Raw genomic sequence first — 24,252 nt, 5'->3', positions numbered from 1 at the left:
GGGTTTCCAATGCCCTTTTTCAGCCTCTGAAGACATTTGCACTCACATGTATAGACCCCCACCAGACACACATATACACCAAATGAAAAAGCTCTTAAAAACAATGTATTCCAACTAAAAATCCCTAATTCTCACTTTCAATCTTCATATACTAATTTTTAAATATTGTGTGTGTTTGTGTGTGTGTGTGTGTGTGTGTGTGTGTGTGTGTGTGTGTGTGTGTGTGTGTGTATGCATGTTGCCTGCATGTATGTGGTCTAAGTGGATGCATTGCCTGAGGAGGCCAGAAAAGGATGTTAGACTCCCCAGAGCTGGAATTATGGTTGGATGTAACTCACATGTAGATGTTGGGTATCAAAACTTGGCCCTCTGAAAAAGGAGTGAGCTCTCTTAACCACTTTGCCATCTCTATGGCTCCCCATATGTTAATTTTCAGCAATTGTTTACATTTGATTGGGATGGGCATGCACCACAGAATGAGTGTCAAGTCATAGCAGGCAGATCTTTATTTTTATGAGTGTGTCCTGGGACTTGAACTCATGTCATCGGACTTGAATGTAGACATCATCAGCCTGTTAGCTTATTCTTCAACATCTCCTGCCTCCATTTGAGCTGCATTCAACTGTTCTATATTTCACTTTTTTATTGGACTACTTCTTGTTAATTTATGCTTACTGTGGATAAACACATCGTTATATATTCATAGCAAGTCTAACAGTTCTTCCAGTAAGTGTTCTTACTTGGGGATACTTTTGTTTTCCTGGTAATATTGATTGCTTTGTTCCTTCCCTTGCTTAAATCTTGTGCCTCTGATAATTATTTCCTGCATGCACCATTAGACTTATCAGAACACTGTCATTATTTTCCAAGCACATAGACCTTTAAGGTATCACTACAGAGTCCTTGGAGTCTGCACACTGTACATGTTACCCAGAGGTCATTGCTCTGGACATTTGCTGTCCCCATATCATTTCTCATCCTGTCACAAACTAGTAACTGTTCAGATCTTCACTATCCCTCCATGGGCTCTAGGTTCTGTCTTGTTGGATTTGCCTCTTGGAAGTTAGTAACTTTCTGAATGAATCTTTGTGAGTTGTACTTTTTAATGTCTTTTCCCCCCTAAGAGGGTATCATTTTTGTTTTTAAATGAGTGTGGTTATATTTATATATTTGTATTTTTATATACTTGTGTTGTGTACATGTGTGAACACAGAGGCCAGAGGCCAATGTCAGTATCTATTCTCAATTGTAGCTCACTATAGTTCTTGAGACTAGACATATCACTGAAGCTGGAACTCACTAACTTGGCAAACTCATTTGCTTGGGAACTCCATGGACACTTCTGTCTCTACTCCCCCAGCTCTAGAATTTCAGGCATATGCTGCCATCCCTACCTTTTATTTGGATATAGGGATCCAAGCTCAAGTCCTCAGCTTTTTGGCATGCAACTTACTATTGTCCCATCTCCCCACCCTTTTTCTTGGAGAATATTTATAGTTTTATATGTGTTGATCTCTGATAACTTTCAGAAAAATAAACTTTAAAATTAAACTTTATTATTTGTATTGAGGGTACCATGACAGGAAAAAAATATACAAATAGCATTAATGTTGGATATCAACAATAATTATTCTCGAAAGTTCTTATGTAATACTATTTTCTCTAATCACGTCTCTACTCTTCCCTGGATTTCTACAAACTTGAGGCTGACTTTTGAGAACTGACTTCCAACTTCCTGTGTATTGTTTTCCATTTATTTATTTATTTATTTATTTATTTATTTATTTACTTGCGAGTGATTTTTCTGATGCCTATATTTCAATACTTTATAGCTGTATGACAGCTCTACTAGATTTTAATATCCTCAAGTTATTTCTCAGTTATGATTCATTTCGTAGCATCTCATTCATGTGTCTGAGGTGATAAAGTTTCTAATTTGTAGAGAGTTACAGTTGTGGTCCATTTCCTTTTATGGTTTGGTTCTGATCGCTTGCTTCATTGACTCTGGATTCCCACTGTCTTAAAACCTTATCTCTCGTTCATATGTAAACCTGAGGGACTGGGAAGATTACTAGACACTTTGTGTGTTTGATGAGGTTAATAGTTGGTGAATTGGCAGTTAAGAGGCAAATCTAAATTGGGGTGTGTACGCGTGTGAGCGTGCATATGTGTTTGTGTATGTGTGTAGAAGTATGTATGTATGTAAGTATGTAAGTATGTATCAGGCTATCTTGTCTCCAAGCCTCTCTTCTGTGCCTAGAATAAAAGACCAATTCTCCTACCTGAGGCCACAGAAGCCCACCTGCCTTGTAGTGATAGCAGCAGTGAGGGCCAGGGAACTGATAAGTCAACAATTCACATATATAGAATTTAACTTTACTGCTTTTTATCTATTTGCTTTGTTTTCTCTGGGGTTTTGCATCCTTATCTTCTCAAGTTCAATTCTTCATGAGAATTATTACGGACCTTTTCCGTGAGGTTGGAACAGTTTAACCCTAACGGAGCAAATGGCCCATGAAAGTACAAATAATATGTTTAAATGAGTGCATTCCTTCTCTTTCCTTGTGTTCATAATACTTACCTCTGGCATCCAGCATGGCGAACAACTGTCAGCGCTCCTGTGACTGAATAAATGTACTTGTTTGCAGTAACCACCCGCCATTGACTTTTTCTATTACTTCCTTTATTTTGTGGTATTTTTGGTATCTTTTGATTTATTTTAGTATATTACTGATCTCAGAAAAACATAGCAAAATATACATCCAATTTACTGCAGTTAAACAGAATTCCTGTGAGGCATATGAAGCTCTGGTGAGTTGACCATAAAAATAGGTCGTATTAACAGCTTCATTTTTATTGCTATGATAAAACACCATGAATAAGACAACTTGAAGAAAGAGTTAATTTAATCTTACAGCTCCAGAGAGTTAGAGTCCATGCTGCTGAGTACCAAATGGCAGCTGGAGACAGGCATGGTGGCTAGATCAGGAACCCTCGTGAGCTCCCATCTTGAACCATAAGCAGGATGCAGAGAAGAGGGAAGGAGACGAGGGGAGTGGAGGAGAAGAGAGTAGGGGAGTGGAGGAGAAGAGAGGAGGAGTGGAAGACAGGAAAGGAGAGGAGAGGAAGTGGTGTGAGATTTAACTGTTGATGCCCACCCCAGTGACACTTCCTACAGCAATTCTGTGCCACAGGAACCTCCCCAACTGGGAACCAAATCTTCAAATCCCCAAGAGATTTTTATTCAAACTACCACAGAGATCACTATTTCCTGGTAGTGATAGAAGTAACAGGTAACAGGCAGTGGCTGTCAGTGTTCAAATAGGGAGTATTTGACCAGATTCCTTAGAGAGGCAAATAGAATAATCTAAAAGTGTACTTGACTGCGTAGAAAATATGATAAAGAAAACAACTAGAATTGTTTCATGCCTTTTTTTCTGAAGTGGTGGGAACCACTGACATATTTAGCAAAGTAAAGAGTGGAGGAGGAAGAGGAGGAAGAGGAGGAGAGGGGATCAACTTACTTTACTTCAGAGAGCAGGGGGCTAAGCTGCTTGATAGTTCCTTTCCTTTTAGAGTTTGGAAGATGGTGGTTACCATCCCACATGTGCTAGAACCATCCTCAGGGCTGGTACTATAATAAGCCTCAGTAATTCTGGTTTTCAGTACAACAGTCTTCCTAGATACCTTGACTCACCACTTGCATATAGGTCCACAGTCACTCCCATTGGCCGTGTCTGCCTTTATTCAAGACTAGGAAAGACTTACCAGAACTCTGGGCCTCCTGTGTATAGACGCTGAGCATAGTGTTTGTAAGGGGGCTCTGGAGGCTGGCAGCTGCGCATATCACAGCACATAAATTTTTCTTAGAAAAGTACATCATTACTGATCCTCAAGTCACCTTGAAGAGAATAAATATAAAAGCACAAACTCAAGATGCTCCAGCGACCACTTACCTCTTCCAAACCTTAAAATAACTTGCACCAAGAAAGAATATGTTCATTGGCTGTTCAACCAGGACTCAAAGATGAGCTCGCCTAGACTGCCTTGCACTGGGCTTGTATGGGACAGCGGTTGTGTAGAAGCAAGCATTTCTTCATTTCCATTCTCCTGTTGCTCTTCCGTTTCCTTGGGAAAGTATTCTCCACTTCTTTCTCCACCTACATTTACTTGTTTCCTATGTCATTCCAGTATCTTCCTCTTCTGATCATTTCCCTCACCCATCCTTCCTTCACCCTCTATGCCTCCCAATCATTTCTTCATTTTCAGACTAAAATCTACTTCAAAAACTACTGGCTACTGTAGGAATCTCTTATCTTGTGTCTCCCTGCTCTGTGTATCTCGGGCTGTTAATGGGGATTCCAGAAAATATAAATTTTACAAATTAGTTTCATTCACAGCTAATATGCACTAAACATTATTTGGCCGACCTGAAATTAAATATGTTAATAGAAAGACAATATTAGAAAAATGGCAAATGCTTTATTAACAAAAACCAATTTAATAGTTATTAAAAGAAAATTATGACTAATTCTCTTTAAAAGGATTTTTTATTATACATATCTGTGATTGTATGCTACATGAGTATAGTGTTTGCAGAATCCAGGATACCCTGGAGATGGAGTTATAGTAAGTTGCAAGCTGTTTACCATGGATGCTGGGAGGTGAATTCAGGTTCTCTGCAAGAACAATGTATGCTTTCATATGTTAAGCTAGCCCCTTAACACTTTTGATCATGTTTTTATTTTAGTCTTAATACACATTACAGTTGTGCCTATCCTTTAAATATTAATACAACAATAACCCAGTAGAACAGAGCTGAGAAAGGAGGACCAGAAGGGAGTGGGAAGCCTATAACAAGGGGTGTAACTTAGTAATTAAAGGCTTCCCTATTCTGTGTAAGGCCCTAGCTTTAGTCCCTAGTAATTTGAAAGAAACAAAAGTAATTATTGAAAGTCTTTAACATTTAAGACTTACACATTCAGCTTGAATATCTTCACTCACACATCCATGTACAGTGCTCTAACTGCATTTTGCCCACACTTGAGTTATCTTCCTGTATTGGCAATAGACACAAACAGATGCCAAGTGTGAATTGGAATGTAGTATGTAAAAGAGATAGGGCAGCCCCTTCTCATCCTTTCCAGGAACCAGAGCTGGCAGGAGACACAGCAAATGATGCGGGCTTTAAATTTTATGATGCAAACTTAGGAGCCAGCTGAGAGCAGGACAGGCTTTGGTGTTGTGGTTTCCCTTCAGAATGAGACTCGGCTCTTAGTTCAAGGGGAATTAGTGTGACAGATGATGGTGCAGGCAGACTGAGTCAGCTCGAGCTTGGTTATAAACTACCATCCCTCCCCATTTACCTTGGGATGGTTTTGCCATCTACTTAAGGAAAATGAGGATGAATGAATTCTCCCCCTGGGCCCATTTATTTTCATCTTAGAATTATATCAAAAGAAACACCCTTTGGAATGAAAACTCCCACTGAAAGGCTAGAGTTGGATTTTGAGAGGATTTAGTCTGTAGTCATTTGTTCTAAGTGTTCCTGAAACTGATCTTAGCTGAGGCAAAACGGTAATGGTTTATGTGCCTTGGAGACTATTGTACGTAAACTCCCTAAACAATACTTTAGAGGCGGGGGTGGGGGGGGTGGGAGGGGGGGGTGGATCCTGTGACCTTGAGCCCGTGGTGTATTAAGATTTTCAAGTAGGTAACAAAATATAAAGATTAACTGGCTTTTGTTTTGTTTGGGAGAAATGTCTGTTTACTTTGTAGAACGCTAGCAAGTATTTGGAGACAATGAGTTGGTGCCAACATTCCCTTGAAATATATGTATCTTAATAAAATCTCCACAATATAGAGAAACAATAATTGCCTTAAAAAAATCATAGTGTAGGTTTGAATTTCCAGCCTCAAATCATAGAAAAGTCCTTTAAATTTTAAAAAATGTCGTTTAAAGACTTCTCTGGGGCTGGGGATTTAGCTCAGTGGTAGAGCGCTTGCCTAGCAAGCGCAAGGCCCTGGGTTCGGTCCCCAGCTCCGAAAAAAAGAAAAGAAAAGAAAAAAAGAAAGACTTCTCTGTAGGCAAGATAAGAATAGATGTCCTGTCCTATTCTGTCATGACATATATTTACTCCAGCTTTATCATGTTTGGAAAACAGATGAATGCCTCCCCTACTTGTTGACTTAGCAATGTTAATGAGGAACCGTGTTGGGAAGGGTACAGCCTCAGGCTGCTCTTCCAACAGAAGTGCCCGACACACTCAGAGACAAAGAGCTCTCAGTGGCTGTTGCACGTGAGGGTGCTTTGTTTGTATAGTCTCAGCACAGAAAGTTACTTTCCTTCTCTTTTCTGAGATGAGCTCTCACCATGTAGCTGTGATCAATTGGAACTCAATGTGTAACAAGACGGACCTCAAACTCACAGAGAGGCCCCAGATTCTGCCTCCTGCGAGATGGAATTCAAGGTGTGGCTCTACCCCACCCAACAGGGTGGTGGTTTTGGATACAGAGAATAAAGTCAAATCTGGAGCCTGGAAACAAGCCTTTCACCTGCTGTGGACTGCTGTACTCCGTACCCACCAACAGGGAGGAACTACCTGCCATCACTTCTCCCATCCAGGACACGTTTCTGCATAGACACGTTTCTTCCTTAGACTCACAGATGGTTTTCTCTGTAGTTGTCCCGAACTCAAGTTCATGTTTTATAAAACTAAAAGTAAAATGTGCACTGCAACTGCTCTGTAATCACAGCTGAACTTTTAATAGATCACACCCACAAACAAATCATTGACACACACATACACACATTTGTATGTGTTGAATGCATGTATGCATATCCACAGATGTATAAGTTCATAAGCACACATGAGTGTACATGACATAGGTGTATACAAGAATAGGAGGGTGAGAAGTTGACATTGGCTGTCTTCATCTTCTTCTTTGAGACAGAGTCTCTCAATTAACCTAACACTCACCAGTTCATCTGGACTGGCTGCCCACAGAATGCCAGATGTCCTCCGGTCTCTGCCTTTCTGGCACTTGTGCAACCATGGTGATTTAGACTCAGGTCCTATGCTTTGGTGGCTATGTCATCTTCCTAGATCCTCAAACTGTAAATTTTTTTTATTTAAATACTTCCTTCAATCAGAAAAATATGCCCCTCATAAACTACATGTAACATACTGCTTAGTAATACTGGAAATCACTAGTAAGGCTGGACTGCTCACAGTGGGATGAGTTGTGGGATGGGGTTTCATGCATTTGCCTTCCTTACCCACTACAATAGACTTTCAAAACCCAGCCCCCACAAACATACTGACTCTAAACAAGGAAGAGGGACTCAAATGCCATCCTCAGAGCTGCCATCCCATTGCCAAGACTGATGCCCCAAGTCTTATACCCAGAACCATCATAGTGAATGAAGAAAATAGACTCCAAGTTGTCCTCTGACTTGTGTGTTTGTGCTATGGCGCTTATGTGACAATCCTCTCACCAAGTAAATAAATAAATAAATAAATAAATAAATAAATAAATAAATAAATAAATAAACTTTACAACATTTTAGCAAACAAAATACCATGTCAGGAAAGGTTACAGGTAATATTTAATAGACAATTCCTCGTCTTGCCTAAGAAATACTTAGGAAGACAGACCTTTGCAAATATGCTACACCAAGAGGAACCAAGAGAAATACTGTGATGGAATCCCTGGGGTAGAAAGGGATATGAAAATAAAATCAAGCTCTGTCTTCAGTGCATAAACCTAGAAGTGAGTTTTCTGTCTGTGTCTAGAAGACTTCTCATGAAAATATTATGGCGAAAACAATGCTTTTTATGGTAGTTGCTTTCAAATTGATTAAAAAGAGGTTTCCGCTCCATAAGAAAAATGTATCTTATGCTCTGTGGGCGTTATTGCTCTAGCTGTGGCGCCTTTTGTAACAATTAATGGCTATTAGTTTTCCAGCTCATCAAGCCAGAACAAGCAGGAGGAATAAAAGTTGTCTGATTTTTCTTCCTCACCAGCTAAGGGGTCCAATAAAGTTCTTCTCTTAATGCTCCCAGTGCTTGGGCACGCACACACACACACACACACACACACACACACTCCGTAAAAAGTCAACAAGCTGACCAAAGCAGAAAGGATGTGGGTCTTGGTCCTTCCTCTCCCAAGTGCAGATAGATATTTAAATGGTGGCTTTCCAGAGGCTCATACACATGATCCGTTTCTCCAATGAGTGCTGCCCATTTAGAAGTGGCAGCCTGAGTGTTATCCCTGACCATTCATGGTGAGTTTTACTCTTCTAACCACCACACGGTACAAGGCTAACATTTTCTGAAAAAGCAAATTCTACTTTCCTTTTCCTCTGAATTGACAGCAGAATTGCTCTGTTGACAAATTAAACATAGTCTTTCATTTCTGTCTCAATACTGAGAGGCACACCATCCTGTTCATGTGGTTGAAAGAGATGGATGACAGATATTAACCCCCACAGATCTCCTACTACAACTCCCTGTAGTCCTGGGGGTTCCATAAACATTAAATGAGTTAAATGAGAACCATGAGATCTTTCCACTCAAATGACCAACTTCATATTAGTTTACTACCTGAACCCAATGGTTATTCTATTCTCCTTTTTAAAGAGAGGTATTATCTTTGTCATCAAAGTGTTATGTGGAAACCCAGAAAGACGTGGAAGAGGCAATACCATAGCAACCAGCCATGCCTCGCCCTCCGGTGCCTCCGCTGTGCAGCTGAAAAAACCCCCGTGCAGTACAACCTCTCAGTGACTTACTGTTCTGAACTAACGTGATTCCAGTAAGTGGTTGCTGAGTGCTTCCTTGTTATTTGACCCAGTACGTTTCCATAACTCATGGGTCATCTAAGAGAGAGGTCTCTGTCATCACAAGATGAAGAGATCGGGGCAAATGGAAAAGTTATTGGGAAAACACCTTTTAAGGGGAAGAAAGGAGTGTTGTACTTTGCTGTGAATGGTGAATTATAAAAGGGAATACTGCTCTTCCATCGATGTGAAAACAAGAATTCCAGCTGTTCAGAGGTGGCATTTAAAAAAACTCTGGAGGCTCGGTGGTTAAGAGTACGCTGCTTTTACAGAGGTCCTAGGTACTCACAAGAGCTCATAATCACCTGTAACTCCAGCTCCAGGGGATCTGACATCCTCTTCTGAGCTTTGTGGGAACCTGCATGGCACCCACATACACATAACCACACTGGTGTTACCTTTATTTTTTTTAATAATTGTTTTTAATCTTTGAGTTAGAGGTTGTCACAGCCCCTTTGCTCCAGAGGTTGCAGCCAGAGTGCAGCGACGGAGAGAGCTGCCATTGCCACATTTCTGTTTTCTCCTGCTGGAGCTGCTCTGGTAGAAATCATTGCTCTAAAAACAGGGCCACAGGAATGGGGTTGAGCCAATAAAGAGAAATCTACCTTCAAGTTCTTGCGGTCAGAAGGACAAAGACTTAATGATCCACAAATTATTTCTTCCAGAGACTGTATCTCTCTGCTCAGGACCAGTCCTGGCTATGAACTAGGCAAGTGGACAGTAACATACCCAAATTTGGTTTTCTCTTCCTCAAATGTCCATATTAAAATAAAAATCCTCTTAAGTTTCTTGACTTAACAGGTCAATCCTGAACTCAGCAGTGTGTGGAATCAAAGTGTGAAGGAATAATTACAAAAGTATGCGAGAAATAGTGATGACCACACATGGAAACTCCAAATGTTGGCTTGGTAAACAGGGGGAGGGTGCAAACATAGATTTCTTTATTGAGTCTGCTATGCGGCAGATTCTGCCTACTGCATGGATAAGAGACCAGAGGTGGTAAGTTTCTATGTTTTAGCAGTCATTTTAGGGAAATTTGAGTGAATGGATAAATTGCAACTGAAAAAGACAATTTAAACCAGGTATCTGTGGGTATGAAAAAAGTGGGTACTTAGGTCCAGGAGAAACTTCAGAAAGTATTCACAGACAAGTTACGATTTATGCTAGACCTAGTCTCAAAGCATGTACAGTTTTGAAAGCAATTTATAGTAATTATGTGTGTATGTGTGCATGTATACCTGTATGTATATAAATGGATACATGTATGTATATATACTTTTGATTTCTAAAAGAGCTTGACTCCTGTAAAAGTTACCTCTTTCCAGACTAGAAGTATAGTCTAGAAGGTCTCTGAGCATCTATCTGCTCGGCAGGAAGACCTCCTTGCCTGCTCTCTCGATCCACCATGTAACCCTGCCTCCCAGAGTCCCCTCACCCCACTATGGACAGCTCATCCCAATACATGGCTGTGCAAACTCTGAAATTGAAGAGGTCGCCTGCTTTGTTCCTCCCTTCCCTGACCATGCCTGTGTTGAGGACAGACAGTGAACTTCAGGGTGGGATCCTGGAGCGGGTATACCGTCTCTTCATAAATATGGTTAATTAGAAGAACCTCCTGGGCATAGAGCCACAGTCTGAGTATTTGGCCACCAGACCCAGTTCCTTCATTTCCCTGGGGACAATCTTTAATCAGAAGTTAGATGTATACCACTCTGGATCTGGTGTCATAATTCTACTCTCTATGAATGTGCTGGAGGTAGAGACATGTGATCCTGAATTTTTAATCTGAGTAATATTGGTAATTCTGTATGTCACTTTATCCATCCCCTGCTGTGTTTTTTTTGTAGCAGTTGACATTTATGTCTATCAGTCAGATTTATCCATGTTGCAGTAAAAGGCATTAGTGACATACAATGTATTTTACACTTAATTATTTTACACTGTGATTATTTAATCACAGGCTATGTATTAAATATCGTTCTGATGAATTTTAAAATTTTTCATTAATGTATATACACGTGTGTGTGTGTGTGTGTGTGTGTGTGTGTGTGTGTGTGTGTGTGAAAGGGTGCACTGCCTGTCCCCAGGACAGGGACAGCATGGGATCCCCTGGAGCAGAAATTATGGGTAGTTACAAGCCACTTGGAAGCAAGCAAACTCTGATTCTCTGGAAGAGTAATGAGTACTTTTAACTGCTGAGTTATTTCTCCAGGCCCCCGAAATCATTCTATATGCAGCCTGACAGGTGTGCACATGAGTTTCTTTGTGGTACATAGCTGAAGGCAGAATTGTTGGTCTAAAGGATAGCAGTGATTCTCAATCTTGCCAAATCTTGTGATTCTCAATCTTGTTCTGTCCTCCGGAGTTTGGTATGGCTTTCCGCTTCTCACAGCACTTCATGGAGGTGCCTGCCCATAGCAGCATTGGAGTTTAGTATATTGGATTGTTTTCATTTTGGAGGTGAAGAGAAAACATGGATTATGTTGACTAGAAGCCTCATCAGAGCTGAAGAGCTTGAGGCTTTTCCTACATTTTTTTTGTTCTTTGAGATTTCCCCTCAGGACATGGCTCTGAAAGCCCCCTCTTGTCTGCTGCTTTGCTTTAAGACCCTCATTAACAGTCCCACTTCTCTATTTGTTACAAGAGCTGTGCTTGCTTCTGCTCTTTTACTTTTATTATAAAAATATTTCAGTTTGACGTAGAAAGCTTTTCATTCTTTCCACTTCACCTTTCCTCTTTTCCAACTTTATGAGTTTTTTGTGTCATTATTTCATATATATTTTTATATATAGTCTATTTTTAATAATTTTTTAATGTTTTGTAGCTGGGGAGATGGCTAGTGGATAAAGGGCTTGCTTGGCAAGCCTGAGGATCAAGGACCAGATTTCCAGAGCACACAGGAAATGTCAGGCATGCATTTGTCACCCCAACAGTGGAAAGGCAGACACAGGCCATTCCTAATGCTCTCTGGTCTGCATGCCTGCCTTGTCAGTAAGCATTGGGTTCGGTGAGAGACCCTGTCTTAAACAATATGGTTGAGAGTAGTAGTGGAAGGCACCTGATTTCTACCTCTGGGCTCTACACCTATGTGTGTGCACATGCATGCACGCATGTGCGCACACACACACTTTTAAAATTTTATTCATGTTTATAATTGATGCACTACAGATGTTTTCATGTGCATGTTTTGAGAATAAAATGCAAGTGTTAATCCTTTCCATGTGAAGAGCCAGTCACATCAACCTTACACATGTGTGTTCCCTGTGCTTATGTGCTTCTGACTCTACAGTGGGCAGTGCGTGGGAGGCTCGGACTCAGTTCAGCTCTGCTCATTCTCCAACTTCTCAGGGATGATACTCTACGGCTTCAATTATTCTGACTTCTTAACCCCCAGTATTTGCTAAAAAGCAGAAGTATTCTTTTTCTTTTTGTGATGTAAAGTATCCCTGTGAAAGTCTGGAACTATACGATGGATTACTACTCTCTTCTTTCAAATGTGAAGTTGAAGAGATTGTTTTTATTTGGATACTAACATTTATTACCTATAAATACTATTGTCAAGTCATGCATACATTACTTTAGTGCTATCAAAGAAAGCTTTATATTTTTACTGTGAAATATCTTCCACTTATTTCAATAGGTTTTTATTCTAAGTTTAATATTATTAGCTGTATTTTTTTCTGAGTAGATTTTTTTCCTGTTGTTTTTCTAATTCAATGATTAACAATTTAACAATAGAGTGGGAAGATGGCTCAGTGGGATAAAGGTTTGCCACCCACACAGGGGCAACTAAATTTGGATCCCCAGCACCCACATAGAACCCCAGAGTGATGTCGCTAACTATAAGCCTAGGGTGAGAAGCAGAGGCAGAAGAATTTATGGAATTCCCAGCCAGTCTAACCAAATTAATGAGCTTCATATTCAGTGAAATACCCTCTCTCAAAAGAATGAAGTGGGTTGGGACTATAGCGATGGCTTGGAGGTTAAGAAAACTGGTTGACCTTCAGAAGATCCAGGCTCAGTTCCCAGTACCCACATGGTAGCTCATAACTGTGTGAAACTGCAGTGTCAGAGGACCCACTACCCCCTTCTCGCCTCTGTAGGTACTGCACACATATGGCGCACTTGCATGTATACAGGCAAAACACTTGTAGATATAAAATAAGAATTTAAAAATCTCTAAACAAATATATGTCCTTTGCCAACGTATAGCCTCCCATGTACTCCTCTCCTTACACACATATCCCACACATGTGCAGACACACACACACAGACACACACACCACACACATGTCAACATAACAACAGTTAAATGATAAATATAACTAAAATATGCACATACTATTGAACTTTCTATGTTGATCTTACAAGATTACTGTAATTAATATTACTGATCATTTTAATAGCTTAGTAGTTATTTTGAATTTCTCATATAGTAGGTATTATTTAGTAATACTGTTAAATTACACAAGTTTGTAAGCAAAACTATTTGATTTTCCTCATCTTTGTCTATTATTTCTTTCTCACTACTTTAGTAAGAGCTTTAGAACACATACAATTTCTACATTTTAGAAAATATTTTTAAAAAAGACAAAATAATAAAAAGAAAGCAGTTGGGGATTTAGCACAGTGGTAGAGCGCTTGCCTAGCAAGTGCAAAACCCTGGGTTCAGTCCTCAGCTCCAAAAAAAAAAAAAAAAAGACAAAATAATAAGTATAACAGGAATAGTTGTGTTGTTCATGATTTAAAGTGTAATAATTCATGTATGCATACTGTAGGATTCTGACAAATACATTTTTTATCACATTAAAGAAGAAAGTTAAAATTTGTATTTTTATTACTGTTTTAGTTAGGGTTTCTTTGCTGTGAAGGGACACCATGACTAAGACAAGATCTACAAATGCAAACATTTAATCAGGGCTGGCTTTCAGTTTCAGAGGTTCAGTCCATCATAATCATGATGGGAAGTATGGCAGGGTACAGGCAGACATAGTACTGGAGGAGCTGAGAATTCTACATCTTCATCAGAAATCATCCAGGAAGAGGCTGTTCCACAAGCTGCATTGGATGAAGCTTGACCATAGGAGCCTCAAAACCCACCTCCACAGTGAAACACTTCTTCCAATGAGGCCACACCTACTCTAAAATAGTCACACCTCCTAATAGTGCCACTCCCAGGGCCAAGCATATTCAAACCAGCACAGTTGTTACTATGGCTTTGATTTGCTTTTGGTTTCCTATTTGTTTAGTGAATTACCAACAGAAGCTTAATTTTCATATATATAATATATAACTTAATTTTCATTCATATATATATATGTATATGTACATATACATATATATAATTTATATTGCTTGTGCTTCTGGGGCCCTACTAGAAAATCCTTACTTGTACAAATGCCTTGAAGTGTTTCTCTAAAAGTCTTCTAGTAGTTTCAAACTTTTATTCTTACTTAGTTTCTGACAAGTCCTGAGCATTATATAAAAGAGAGAGGAGTCAAGTTGAGTGATATTGAGCCTTAGTATCTATATTTCCCAGCAACATTAATAGAAGAGCTGTCAGTCTACTGGGAATGCATGGTCTTGGCACCTTGTTTAGAAGTCAAACAGCTGTAGAAGCCCATGTTTGCTTCTGACCTCTCTATTCTGTTCTCCTGTGCTATTACATGCCAGTGTCATGGTCTGGTCCCTCTACTTTGAAATCAAGTACTTTGGTGCTTCCTGTTTTGATTTTGATTGTCAAAATCCGCTTGGCTATTTCAAGTTCTCAGTGTCTTTTCATTGCTCTAGTTATATGAAGATTATGAATGATATTTTAGTAGAAATTACATTGACATATTGGGTAATATGGTCATTTCAATTTTAATTCTTCTAGTCCCTCAATATGGAAAGTCTTAGAGTTTTAGATGTTTTCTTCTATCTTGTTGATGAATATTCATTAGGTTTCATTGACTGTATTTATTATTTAATGTATTTTTACTACTGTAAAAGAAATGACTTTCGTAATTTCTTAACAAATTTCTAGTTAAAATGTGTATATGCAGAAAAGCAATGAATTATGTATGCTGATCTTGTACTCTGTTTTATTCATGAATTGGTTCAAGCATTTATCCTTGGAGTAGTTCTCTAAGACTTCTTTGGTCATAATACCCCCTGGTTCCCACTCACCTTACAGAACCTCATGTAGGGGTCATATTGAAGGATGACCTTACTCCATGTAGTATCCTTAGGTTGTAATTAATTTGATTTAGGAATTGGGGTTTTTATTCCATCATTCCAAGGTGAACACAAGGGAATCTAATACAGCCACCCTTAAAGCAAGCTTGGAGGGTAGATGTTGGAAGTCTTTCTTTCTCTTCAGCCTCTGACAGATTGAATGTAAGATGGGTATCTTCTTTTAACCAAGCATCCATAGGGTCCTATAGCCCTCCTATACCTGAGCCCCATATCTTCCCCAAAATCAGGGGGAAATGCCTATTATTGTTCAATTACATCAAGTAGCTTTGTCCCTCAACTTTGTTTTTTCTTTTTTCAGGTATCAGAAAAAGTAGTCATTTGTTCATCCGATCATGTCTCAAAGTTCTTCTTTATGTCCCTTTTTGGCTTTATGCTGTCTACTTGTGTTTCCAAAGATTCTCTCTTCTCTTTATCCAATCTTGTTTTGATACTTTTGAATACACACATACATTATACATACACACACACACACACACACACACACACACACACACACACACACCTTATTTCTAAGTATCTTAGTCAGGATTTCTATTCCTGCCCAAAACATCATGACCAAGAAGCAAGTTGGAAAGGAAAGGGTTTATTGAGCTTATACTTACACATTGTTGTTCATCACCAAAGGAAGTCAGGACAGGCACTCACACAGGGCAGGAACTTGGAGGCAAGAACTGATGCAGATGCCAAGGAGGGATGCTGCTTACTGGATTGCTTCCTCTAGCTTCCTCAGCCTGCTTTCTTATAGAATCCAAGACTACCAGCCAACATGGCACCACTCAAAATGGGCCCTCCCACTCTTGATCACTAATTGAGAAAATGCCCTACAGCTGGATCTCATGGGGGCATTTCCTCAAGGGAGGCTCCTTTTTCTGTGACAACTCCAACTTGTGTGACACACACAGAACCAGACAATACAATTGACCCCTTGTCATCTTAACACACAAACACATCACTTTAAGCCTCAACACTTACCTTCTTATTCATCCCCAAGACCTAAATAACTTTAAAAGTCCCACAGCCTTTACAAATTCTTATATATTAAATTTTCAATCCCTTTAAAATATTCAGTCTCTTTTAAAATTCAAAGTCCTTTTACAATTCAAAGTCTCTTACCTGTGGGCTCCACTAAAATACTTTCTTCAAGAAGGAAAAATACCAGGGCACCGTCACAATCGAAAGTAAAATCAATCTATACCATACATATTTCACCATGTGTGCTTTCCCTATATTTTGTCGTAATAGTTGATTGCTTCATCTCTATGTAGGAGTTAGGTTTTAGTATTTAAAAACATATGACTACCAAGGTCTAACATCCCATAGTACCACAAATGAAATAGTCTAAACTCTGACAAAAATTGTCTCTGAGTTCTGAAAGCTGGCTACCTGAAGTCAATATGCTGGCAGGGACCTGCACCCTCTGCAGGTGCTACCAGAGAACCATCTGCCTCTGAGAGGTTCTAGCAGCTACTTGAGATGGATTGGCATAACTCTACACTTGCTTTCATAATGCTGGTCTGTGTGTGTGTGTGCACGCGCGCGCGAGCGTGTGTGTGTGTGTGTGTGTGTGTGTGTGTGTGTGTGTCTGTATCTCCCCATTATTCTCTTTATAAGAACAACATTAAGACTCTTGTCAGCCTTAATTAATCATACCTGCAATGACCCAGTTTCCACAGGTGGGCACATGCCACAATCTCAGTGCACAGAACTTCACAGAAGGAATCTGGGCAGACTAGCTCATCCACAACAAAGATTTTCTTAGCATCAGTGTCCTAAACTGCTACGCCCCGTCTAAACATCACTAATGGGTTGACCGAAAGTTAATCATAATTTTATTATCATTTTCAGTCTCATCAATTACGCATGCTACTGCCTGATGGATGATATCCTCAATATCCTTGGAAATTAATTTTAATGTCATAAAAATTAATCTTAATTCTATTTCATGTTAATTTGTAATCATCATTAGGCATAGTTTTAATAAACTGGATAATTTTCACACTTAATTAGCATTGTTGCATTTAATCTGTGAATTGTCTTTATCTCCATTTTTAATATCTAATTTTCCTTTGTATTTAATTTTTCTTCTTTTGTTTTATATTTAATTCTGTAATGCACATGAACTTCGTGGAATATGTATGAAAATAAAATGAGTATTATAGCGATATAACATATTGTTGAGTACTGTTACCTGCTCATGACTCATTTTATGAAATGAGCCCTTTCTTAGTCATTAATTCTTCAATATCAGCTTATACTAGTTTATTGATGTCTCACTTATCTTCACACCTATTATTTTTCCAGGATTATACTGTTTCAGGCTTAATGCATTTTTAAATACTTTTATAGATCACTCCCAGTCCTTTCCTCTCCCTTCCCCTCTCCCTTACCCTCTCCCATCCACCCCTTTTACTATTCTCAGAAAAAGGGAGGCCTCCCATGGATATCAACCCTCCTTGGCCTTGGCATATCAAGTTGCAGTAGGACTAGGTGCATTTTCTTTATTGTAGCTAGGCAAGGCGCCCCAGTTAGGGAAAAAGGATCCAAAGGCAGGCAAATGTGGTCAGAGACAGTCCCTGCTCCCGCTTTAGGAGTCCCACATGAAGAAGACAAGGTGCACTATTACATATGTGCAGAGGACCTAGGTGTGTCCCATGCATACTCTCTGGCAGGCAGTTCAATCTTGATGAACCCCTGTGGGCTCAGGTTAATTGATTCTGTAGGTTTTCTTACGATGTCCTTGACCCTTGACCCTCTGGCTTCTTTAATCCTTTGTCCCTCTCCTCCACAAGATTCCCCAAGCTCCACTCAATGTTTGATATAGGTCTCTGCCAGGGACCTTCCAAGAATTACATGTACTGAGGTGGGCCTTGGAGTTGGACAAAGGCCAAAGATTGATGATATATGGCCTTGTAACGCTCTCTTACCGTTCTGAGGGCCAGAAGCTGATAGCCTCTGGAAAATTAACTCTTTCTTACTGTTCTGTGCTGAAAATGCTGTTTTCTTTTACTCTGTAACTCTTTTACTATTTGTGTTTTAATAAGCACTGTTTCTTACTCTGCAATCCTCTGTGCTTTAATAAGCTCTGTGTTCTCTTGCTGGCGAGGTGAGATGTTAAGAACTCATTAACTCTTTGTGAATCAGAGAGAAAAGAAAGGAAAGGAATTAAAATCTTTTACGCAAGTAATACACAGACACAAGCATATTCACACACACACAGACACATACACACACACATGCACACACACATGCACACACACACATGCACACACACACACATACACACACACACTGGTTGTGCTTGACCATCAGTCTTATCAGCTCTGCAAGTGTTACAAGTGTTCATCCATACTTACGTACATATACATATACATATACCTACACAGGTATGTATAGACAAACAGACATATACATCTACACAATTGGATGGTGGAGCAACACTGCCCCCCACATGACACACACACATTTGGTGACTAGATGAGCAGAGCCCCAAATGCCACACTTTACTTTTTCTCTGGCCTTCTTATACCTTCTTAGACAAAGTTCTTTAGAAAATTACCTCATAGGTAAATGTTACACAAAAGGGAAGTTACAGAAGGATGTTGGTATTAAGTTTAAAGGAGTGTTTCATTCAATAAACTCATTATAAGTTGAAAGCAAAAGTTTTACATGGCCTCACTTTATCATAGTGCACACCTGGAGCTTCATCCTTGAATCTAACCTGAACCTTCTTGTTCACAAGTTTGTCCCAAGCCCTTTTCTTTTTAGTGTAATTGTGAAAGCCCAATGTATTCCTTGTGATACAGCCTTTACTTACTGTTCTATAAGGAGATAGCACACTCTATTCTTGATACTAACTTTATTGTATCTTTGTGGCAAAACAACGAAAACGACCTCTTAATACTTTTTTTCTAAAATGACTTGAATTAAAGCAGGAATTCTATAAAATCATCAATTCATCTAAATAGCATTAATTCATTAAAGTTCATCTTTATGTTGATCTATAGGAAATCTGCCCAACAGGGTAAGCTAATGTCTAGGAATCATTGGAGTAAGTAGTAGTGATAGGAAAAGGCATATCAGCTGCCGGGAGCAATTCTGAGATACAGTCTCTTGGGACCTTGCCTCTAAGAGCTCACCTATCATAGGCCATGCAAAAACTGGTAGGCCACCTCCAGGAAAGTTACCCTTTAGTCTTCTAGAAGGCTCCTGACAGGTCTCTGCATCAGTTTCCATCAGTCGCTTGGTGAAGCCTCTCAGGGAACAGTTATGCCAGGCTCCTGTCTGCCAGTATAGCAGAGTATCATTAATAGTGTCAGAGGTGTGCTCTTTCTCATGCCATGGGTCTCAAGCTGTGTTTCCTTTTAAAAAGGCAGAGACTAGAGAAATGGCCAAGCCATTAAAAGCATTTGGTGCTCTTACATAGGACCTGAACCAATTGGTTCCGAGAACCAACGTCAGTAGGCTCACAAACACCTGTAATTTCACCCTGGGTGAATGAAACTTTTTCAGGGCACAGAATTTACTTCAGGCAGATTTGGGGGAATAGCAAGCTACTACATGGATGAGGAGGTACTGTGGAGGTTTGAGAAAGAAGGAGGTGCATGTAAAGGCAAAGCTTTCAAACACTGACATGGAATGGGGCTTCTGTGCCTAAATTATGCCTGAAGATTAGCTGTGGAAGACAAATGAGTCAGGAAACTGAAGTAACCTGGGATGAAAGTGTCACAGGGACACTATCACTGGTGGGTTGTGGAAAATGGGGACAACTGGTCACATTTCCTCATTAGAAAGGTTTCAGAGGGCAGTGTAATAGAAAGATAACAAAGGTGTCAAAAAGAACAGAAAGGGTCCCTTGATAATATGTGTTGAATAACAAATGAATGAATGAATGAATGGACAGTGAATGGACCAGATTTAATAGCTGCATAGTGGTGATGAGCTTAGAAAATGACTCACTCACTTGGATGATTGGCATGGAAGACAGGTATCTAATGTAAATTATTCATTCAAAACATCAAACATTTAAAATAGATCTTTTAATCTATTTTCAAGCCCAATTATTACAATTATGTAAGTAATGACTTTTTATTGTATGTGTTCAGTAGATAGTTGATTTCTTTGCTTTTTTATTAATGTTTGCAATGTCCTAGTGGTTCTGTTTTGTTTTGTGTGCTGGTTATAAAACTAAAGTTCCTGAAAAGTGACAGCATTTTGCACCTCAATTTCTATATTTTTGGTTGTGAGCCTAGCCTTTAATGGCTGAGCCATCTCTCCAGCCCATGCACCTCAATTTCTAAAAGTTATGTTATTTATTGTAATATTTCAATATCTACTGGCCATAACATGTAGAGATAAACTAAAATGATATCAGAGACTTTTGTGCTTGCTGATGGGGATGGGCTAATATTTCCATCATAAATAAATGGTTTTAGTAACATTAAACCTAAGCAAGACACAGTCCAATCCTATTTTAATATGGTTCCTAAGAATTATTAGGAAATTTTAGCAAATAACTTTAGTACTTAATAAAGTTCTGGTACAAATTGTCTGATGAATAGATGTGTGATCTATTGATATCACATCATGTTAGTCACTGCGTGATTTGAGTCATCTGTAAGAATATCATTTTGGATAGGATATGTTATTCTTTTTAAATAATACTTAATTTTATTTGCTATATTTTAAGTGGTATTTAAAATATCTATGCCACAAATAAGCTTCATATCTTATTACTTATTAAAATACTTAATTTTAATCTTCTATTTAAAGACAATCCTGAGATACTATAAAAAATGTACATAGGGGCTGGAGAGATGGCTCAGTGGTTAAGAGCACTGACTGCTCTTCCAGAGGTCCTGAGTTCAATTCCCAGCAACCACATGGTGGCTCACAACCGTCTGTAATGGGATCTGATGCCCTCTTCTTCTGTGTCTGAAGACAGTGACAGTGTACCCATATGTGTAAAATAAATAAATAATAAATTTTAGAAAAAAAGAAAAAAGTACATAAACTATTTGGCTACAGCAGTCAACCCATACTTAATGAGTCAAAAACGTGAGCATATTTCAAACTGTCACTGGTAAAGGTGGTTGGTTGTTAAGCTGTGTAATTTGGGGACCAGCATCTTACTGAGTCTCATTTGTGTTTATAAATGAAAGGGCACTCCAGTTCTGGGGCCCTTCCAGTTTGTGTAGAGACCCCTCTCCAGCTTCACTCTATAAAGAAAAGTACATAAATTTAAGAGCAAAGTCCCATGTAAATCAGAGGTGACCATATCCTTATGATCTTAGCAGCTTCAGACTTGACTGTGGAAACGGCAACTGGGTAAATACCCAGGAGAACTGAACTGACCTGAACTGAGATATATTAGGCCCTGATTTATCCAGAGTTGCACTGGAAGGCTGTGGACCCGCCAGCCCTGTTGCTTTGTTCACCTGCTCTGAGTCTCCAAAGCATCACAGGGAGGTGCAGGGGCCCTGGATGTGAGCCTCCCTCTGCTGCATATTAGTTTGTGATCTGAAGCCATTTAATCTTTGCAGATACCAGCTTTGATGTTTGTAAGATGGGCTCTTCATAATTTAACTCAAGTTTCGTGGTGTGAGAAACTCAGACGAAACACTTAGATAAATCAACCTCTGTACTCATTATGGGTAGAACACATCTCCTTGTATTGAGTCTAGAATTCTCTCTTGTTACGTTTCAAGTATTCTGTCAGAAATCTAGCTGTTTACATTATGAGACTCAGTGATCCCTTACTCCCTTGGGGTTCAGTCTTGAAATGGTTTCTAATAGTTTTTAATAGTTTCAATGACTCTGTTCATGTGTATGTTCAATCGTTTCTGGAAAGCTCCATCTAACATTTATCCCTTCTCCCGATTCTCTTCCAGACAGCAGCTCCGTGGATGAAAAGGTTTTCAATCAGAATTTTTTCTCCCCTCTGACAGATCTTGTCTTTTGTACCTGTTTGTTTGTGACCTGTTAGCCTTGTTAGTCTTGCTGAGTTGTGGAAAATGCATGTCTTCCCAGCTTTCTGTTCTTTGTCCTTTAAGTGTCCCCCGAGTGTGTTGCATTTACAAAGGGGTTGCACCTTGCCAGCTGTGCACTTATTTAGTTAGCTTCTATTCGCCAACCCAGGGGTCTGCTACGGTCAAACAGAGCATCTGTTCTCAGGTCTGGCTAAGTCCTGAGCTTCCTGGCTGATTCATGGTCTCTCCCGCAACCTACCAAGTTTTAAGGGCAAAGAGTACTTGGAATATGACGCCATTTCCAATGCTTTTGTTTAAATGCAGCTGATTTCAAAACCTCCCCTCCCAAAACACAGCTTTGACTTGGAGCTGACCCTGCTTAGCATTCCTCATCGTAGGTGCTCAATGTGTAGTGCAGTTGGCCCGTGTCTCCCCAGTCTCCAAATTGTAGCCTGTCCAGTGCTAAACTCTTGCTTCTTTTGTTTTCTTGTGATTCGTTTAAGGCTCGAATAGTAAGTGGCAACGATTTGGATGCTTCCAAATTCTCCGCACTCCAGGTGTTCGGTGGGTAAGTAAGTCTGAATCTCTCTAATTCATTTCCTATGCCAGCAGTGCTTGGCTGTCTTCCCAATATAGATTTTGAAGGCAAGGTGTTTGCATCATGATGTTGGTGGTACGGCCAGCCCCACTGTTTTGTTTTAACAGAAAATAGCTTTTGCTGTTAACCATCAGCTACATTTTAATAGTAGAGTTCTTAACACTACACTGCATGTTCAGGACAAAGAGTCCTCACCGGAATATATATGTGTAATTCAATGTGGACAAATGCATGGAGGAGAGAATTGATATTACCACACCACCTTAGATCCTAAAATTATCATTTCATTCGTAAACATAGCCATGCCATCATACACTGCTGATTTATTTGAGCTGTGGGTTTTTTTTCCTGTTTCCTTGTATGTTACCTATCCATGAATATTTTACACATCAATAACTCTAGATATAACCTATCCCATTGTTTTTCACATGACATGGTATTGCATGACCAAAGATAGCAAGTGTTCAACATTTAATCATAGAAATAACAAATACCCAAACAAGAATTGCCCTCTCTGAAGCCCCAAATTTCACACAGGCATCACCCTATGTATGATTCCCTGATCCTTTCCTATGATTATGTCTTCTCTCCTGTTCCTGGCTATCAGCCCTTCGGTACTGTCATCATTTCAGATTTTTAACATAAATAAGGTCATTCTACATGTGAGGCTATTAAGCGTTATGTAAATGTTGCCTTGTGCCAAACTCTTCAAGTTGCTTGATTTATGACTAGTTCAAGCTTACTGTGGCCTGGGGTAAGTACTATTTTGACATTGATTTTACAAGTGAGGTCATCAATGTGTGAGGCTTCTGAGAAGGTTTCCCTCACTGGAGAGAACGGCGAAGCCAGTATTTAAACCCAAATGACCAGATTCCATGTGCTCAATCACTGTGCTGGTTATATGTGCAGCTCGTGGCTTTCTCGCTTTCACTTAGCAATGTGCCTTCCAAACTTCGCATTCATTAATTCTATATGAGGCACATATTTCAGAACAGTACTAACGGTTTCTACTGTAGTAGTCTCAAAACTGCTTTAGGTTCTCGTCTCATAAATGTTCTATAATAAACATTGAAATAGTCAGGCACTTTGCCTCTGTACAATATTCTTTTTTACGTTGAGAAGTTCATGCATAAGTACTGAATTTATATCATTATATTATCTTCACCTCTCTTTCTCCCCCTCCAACTCTTCCTATGACCTCCACTCCCTCTCAAATTCATAATCTCTTCTTATGCACTCAACTTGTGTGTGTGTGTGTGTGTGTGTGTGTGTGTGTGTGTGTAGGGCTGGCCACTTAGGATCGGATGACCTACCAGAGGGCTCATCCCTAGAGAAAACTGATGCTCCCTCCCTCCGTAGCCACTGACTGCCTGTATCTCTTCACCAGAATTTCCTCCATCCTTGTGAGTATGTGAGCTGGTGTGGCTGTTGTGAAGGAATAGTTAGATTTTTAAGTGTAATTTTGAATTAAAAAATAGACAGAGTTTGTATATATATAGTTATGAATATAGTTTATGTGTTATATGTGTTCAAATTTTAATATATTTGTCTACAGAGCAAACTTTTATACAACTTTGAGGTTTTTAAACTGTAGGTTTTCATAGTCT

The 24,252-nt window shown here is 39.4% G+C and overlaps 1 protein-coding gene across 2 annotated transcripts in view; it reads left to right on the top strand.

Moving 5' to 3' along the window:
- The window catches only part of Unc13c (unc-13 homolog C), a 449,047-nt gene that overhangs the window by 113,975 nt on the left and 310,820 nt on the right, over window positions 1–24,252 (top strand). For both annotated transcript variants that reach the window (XM_087560698.1, NM_173146.2), the window contains 2 exon segments: window positions 21,970–21,992; window positions 22,551–22,615. In XM_087560698.1, the coding sequence (XP_087416824.1) occupies window positions 21,970–21,992; window positions 22,551–22,615 (88 nt within the window).

Source organism: Rattus norvegicus, chromosome 8 (genome assembly GCF_021556685.1).
Source record: "Rattus norvegicus strain SHRSP/BbbUtx chromosome 8, alternate assembly SHRSP_T2T, whole genome shotgun sequence".
In the NCBI taxonomy this organism is placed as follows: Eukaryota; Metazoa; Chordata; class Mammalia; order Rodentia; family Muridae; genus Rattus; species Rattus norvegicus.
Note: the sequence above shows the minus strand (reverse complement) of the source record. Positions and strands in the feature narration are given on the sequence as shown.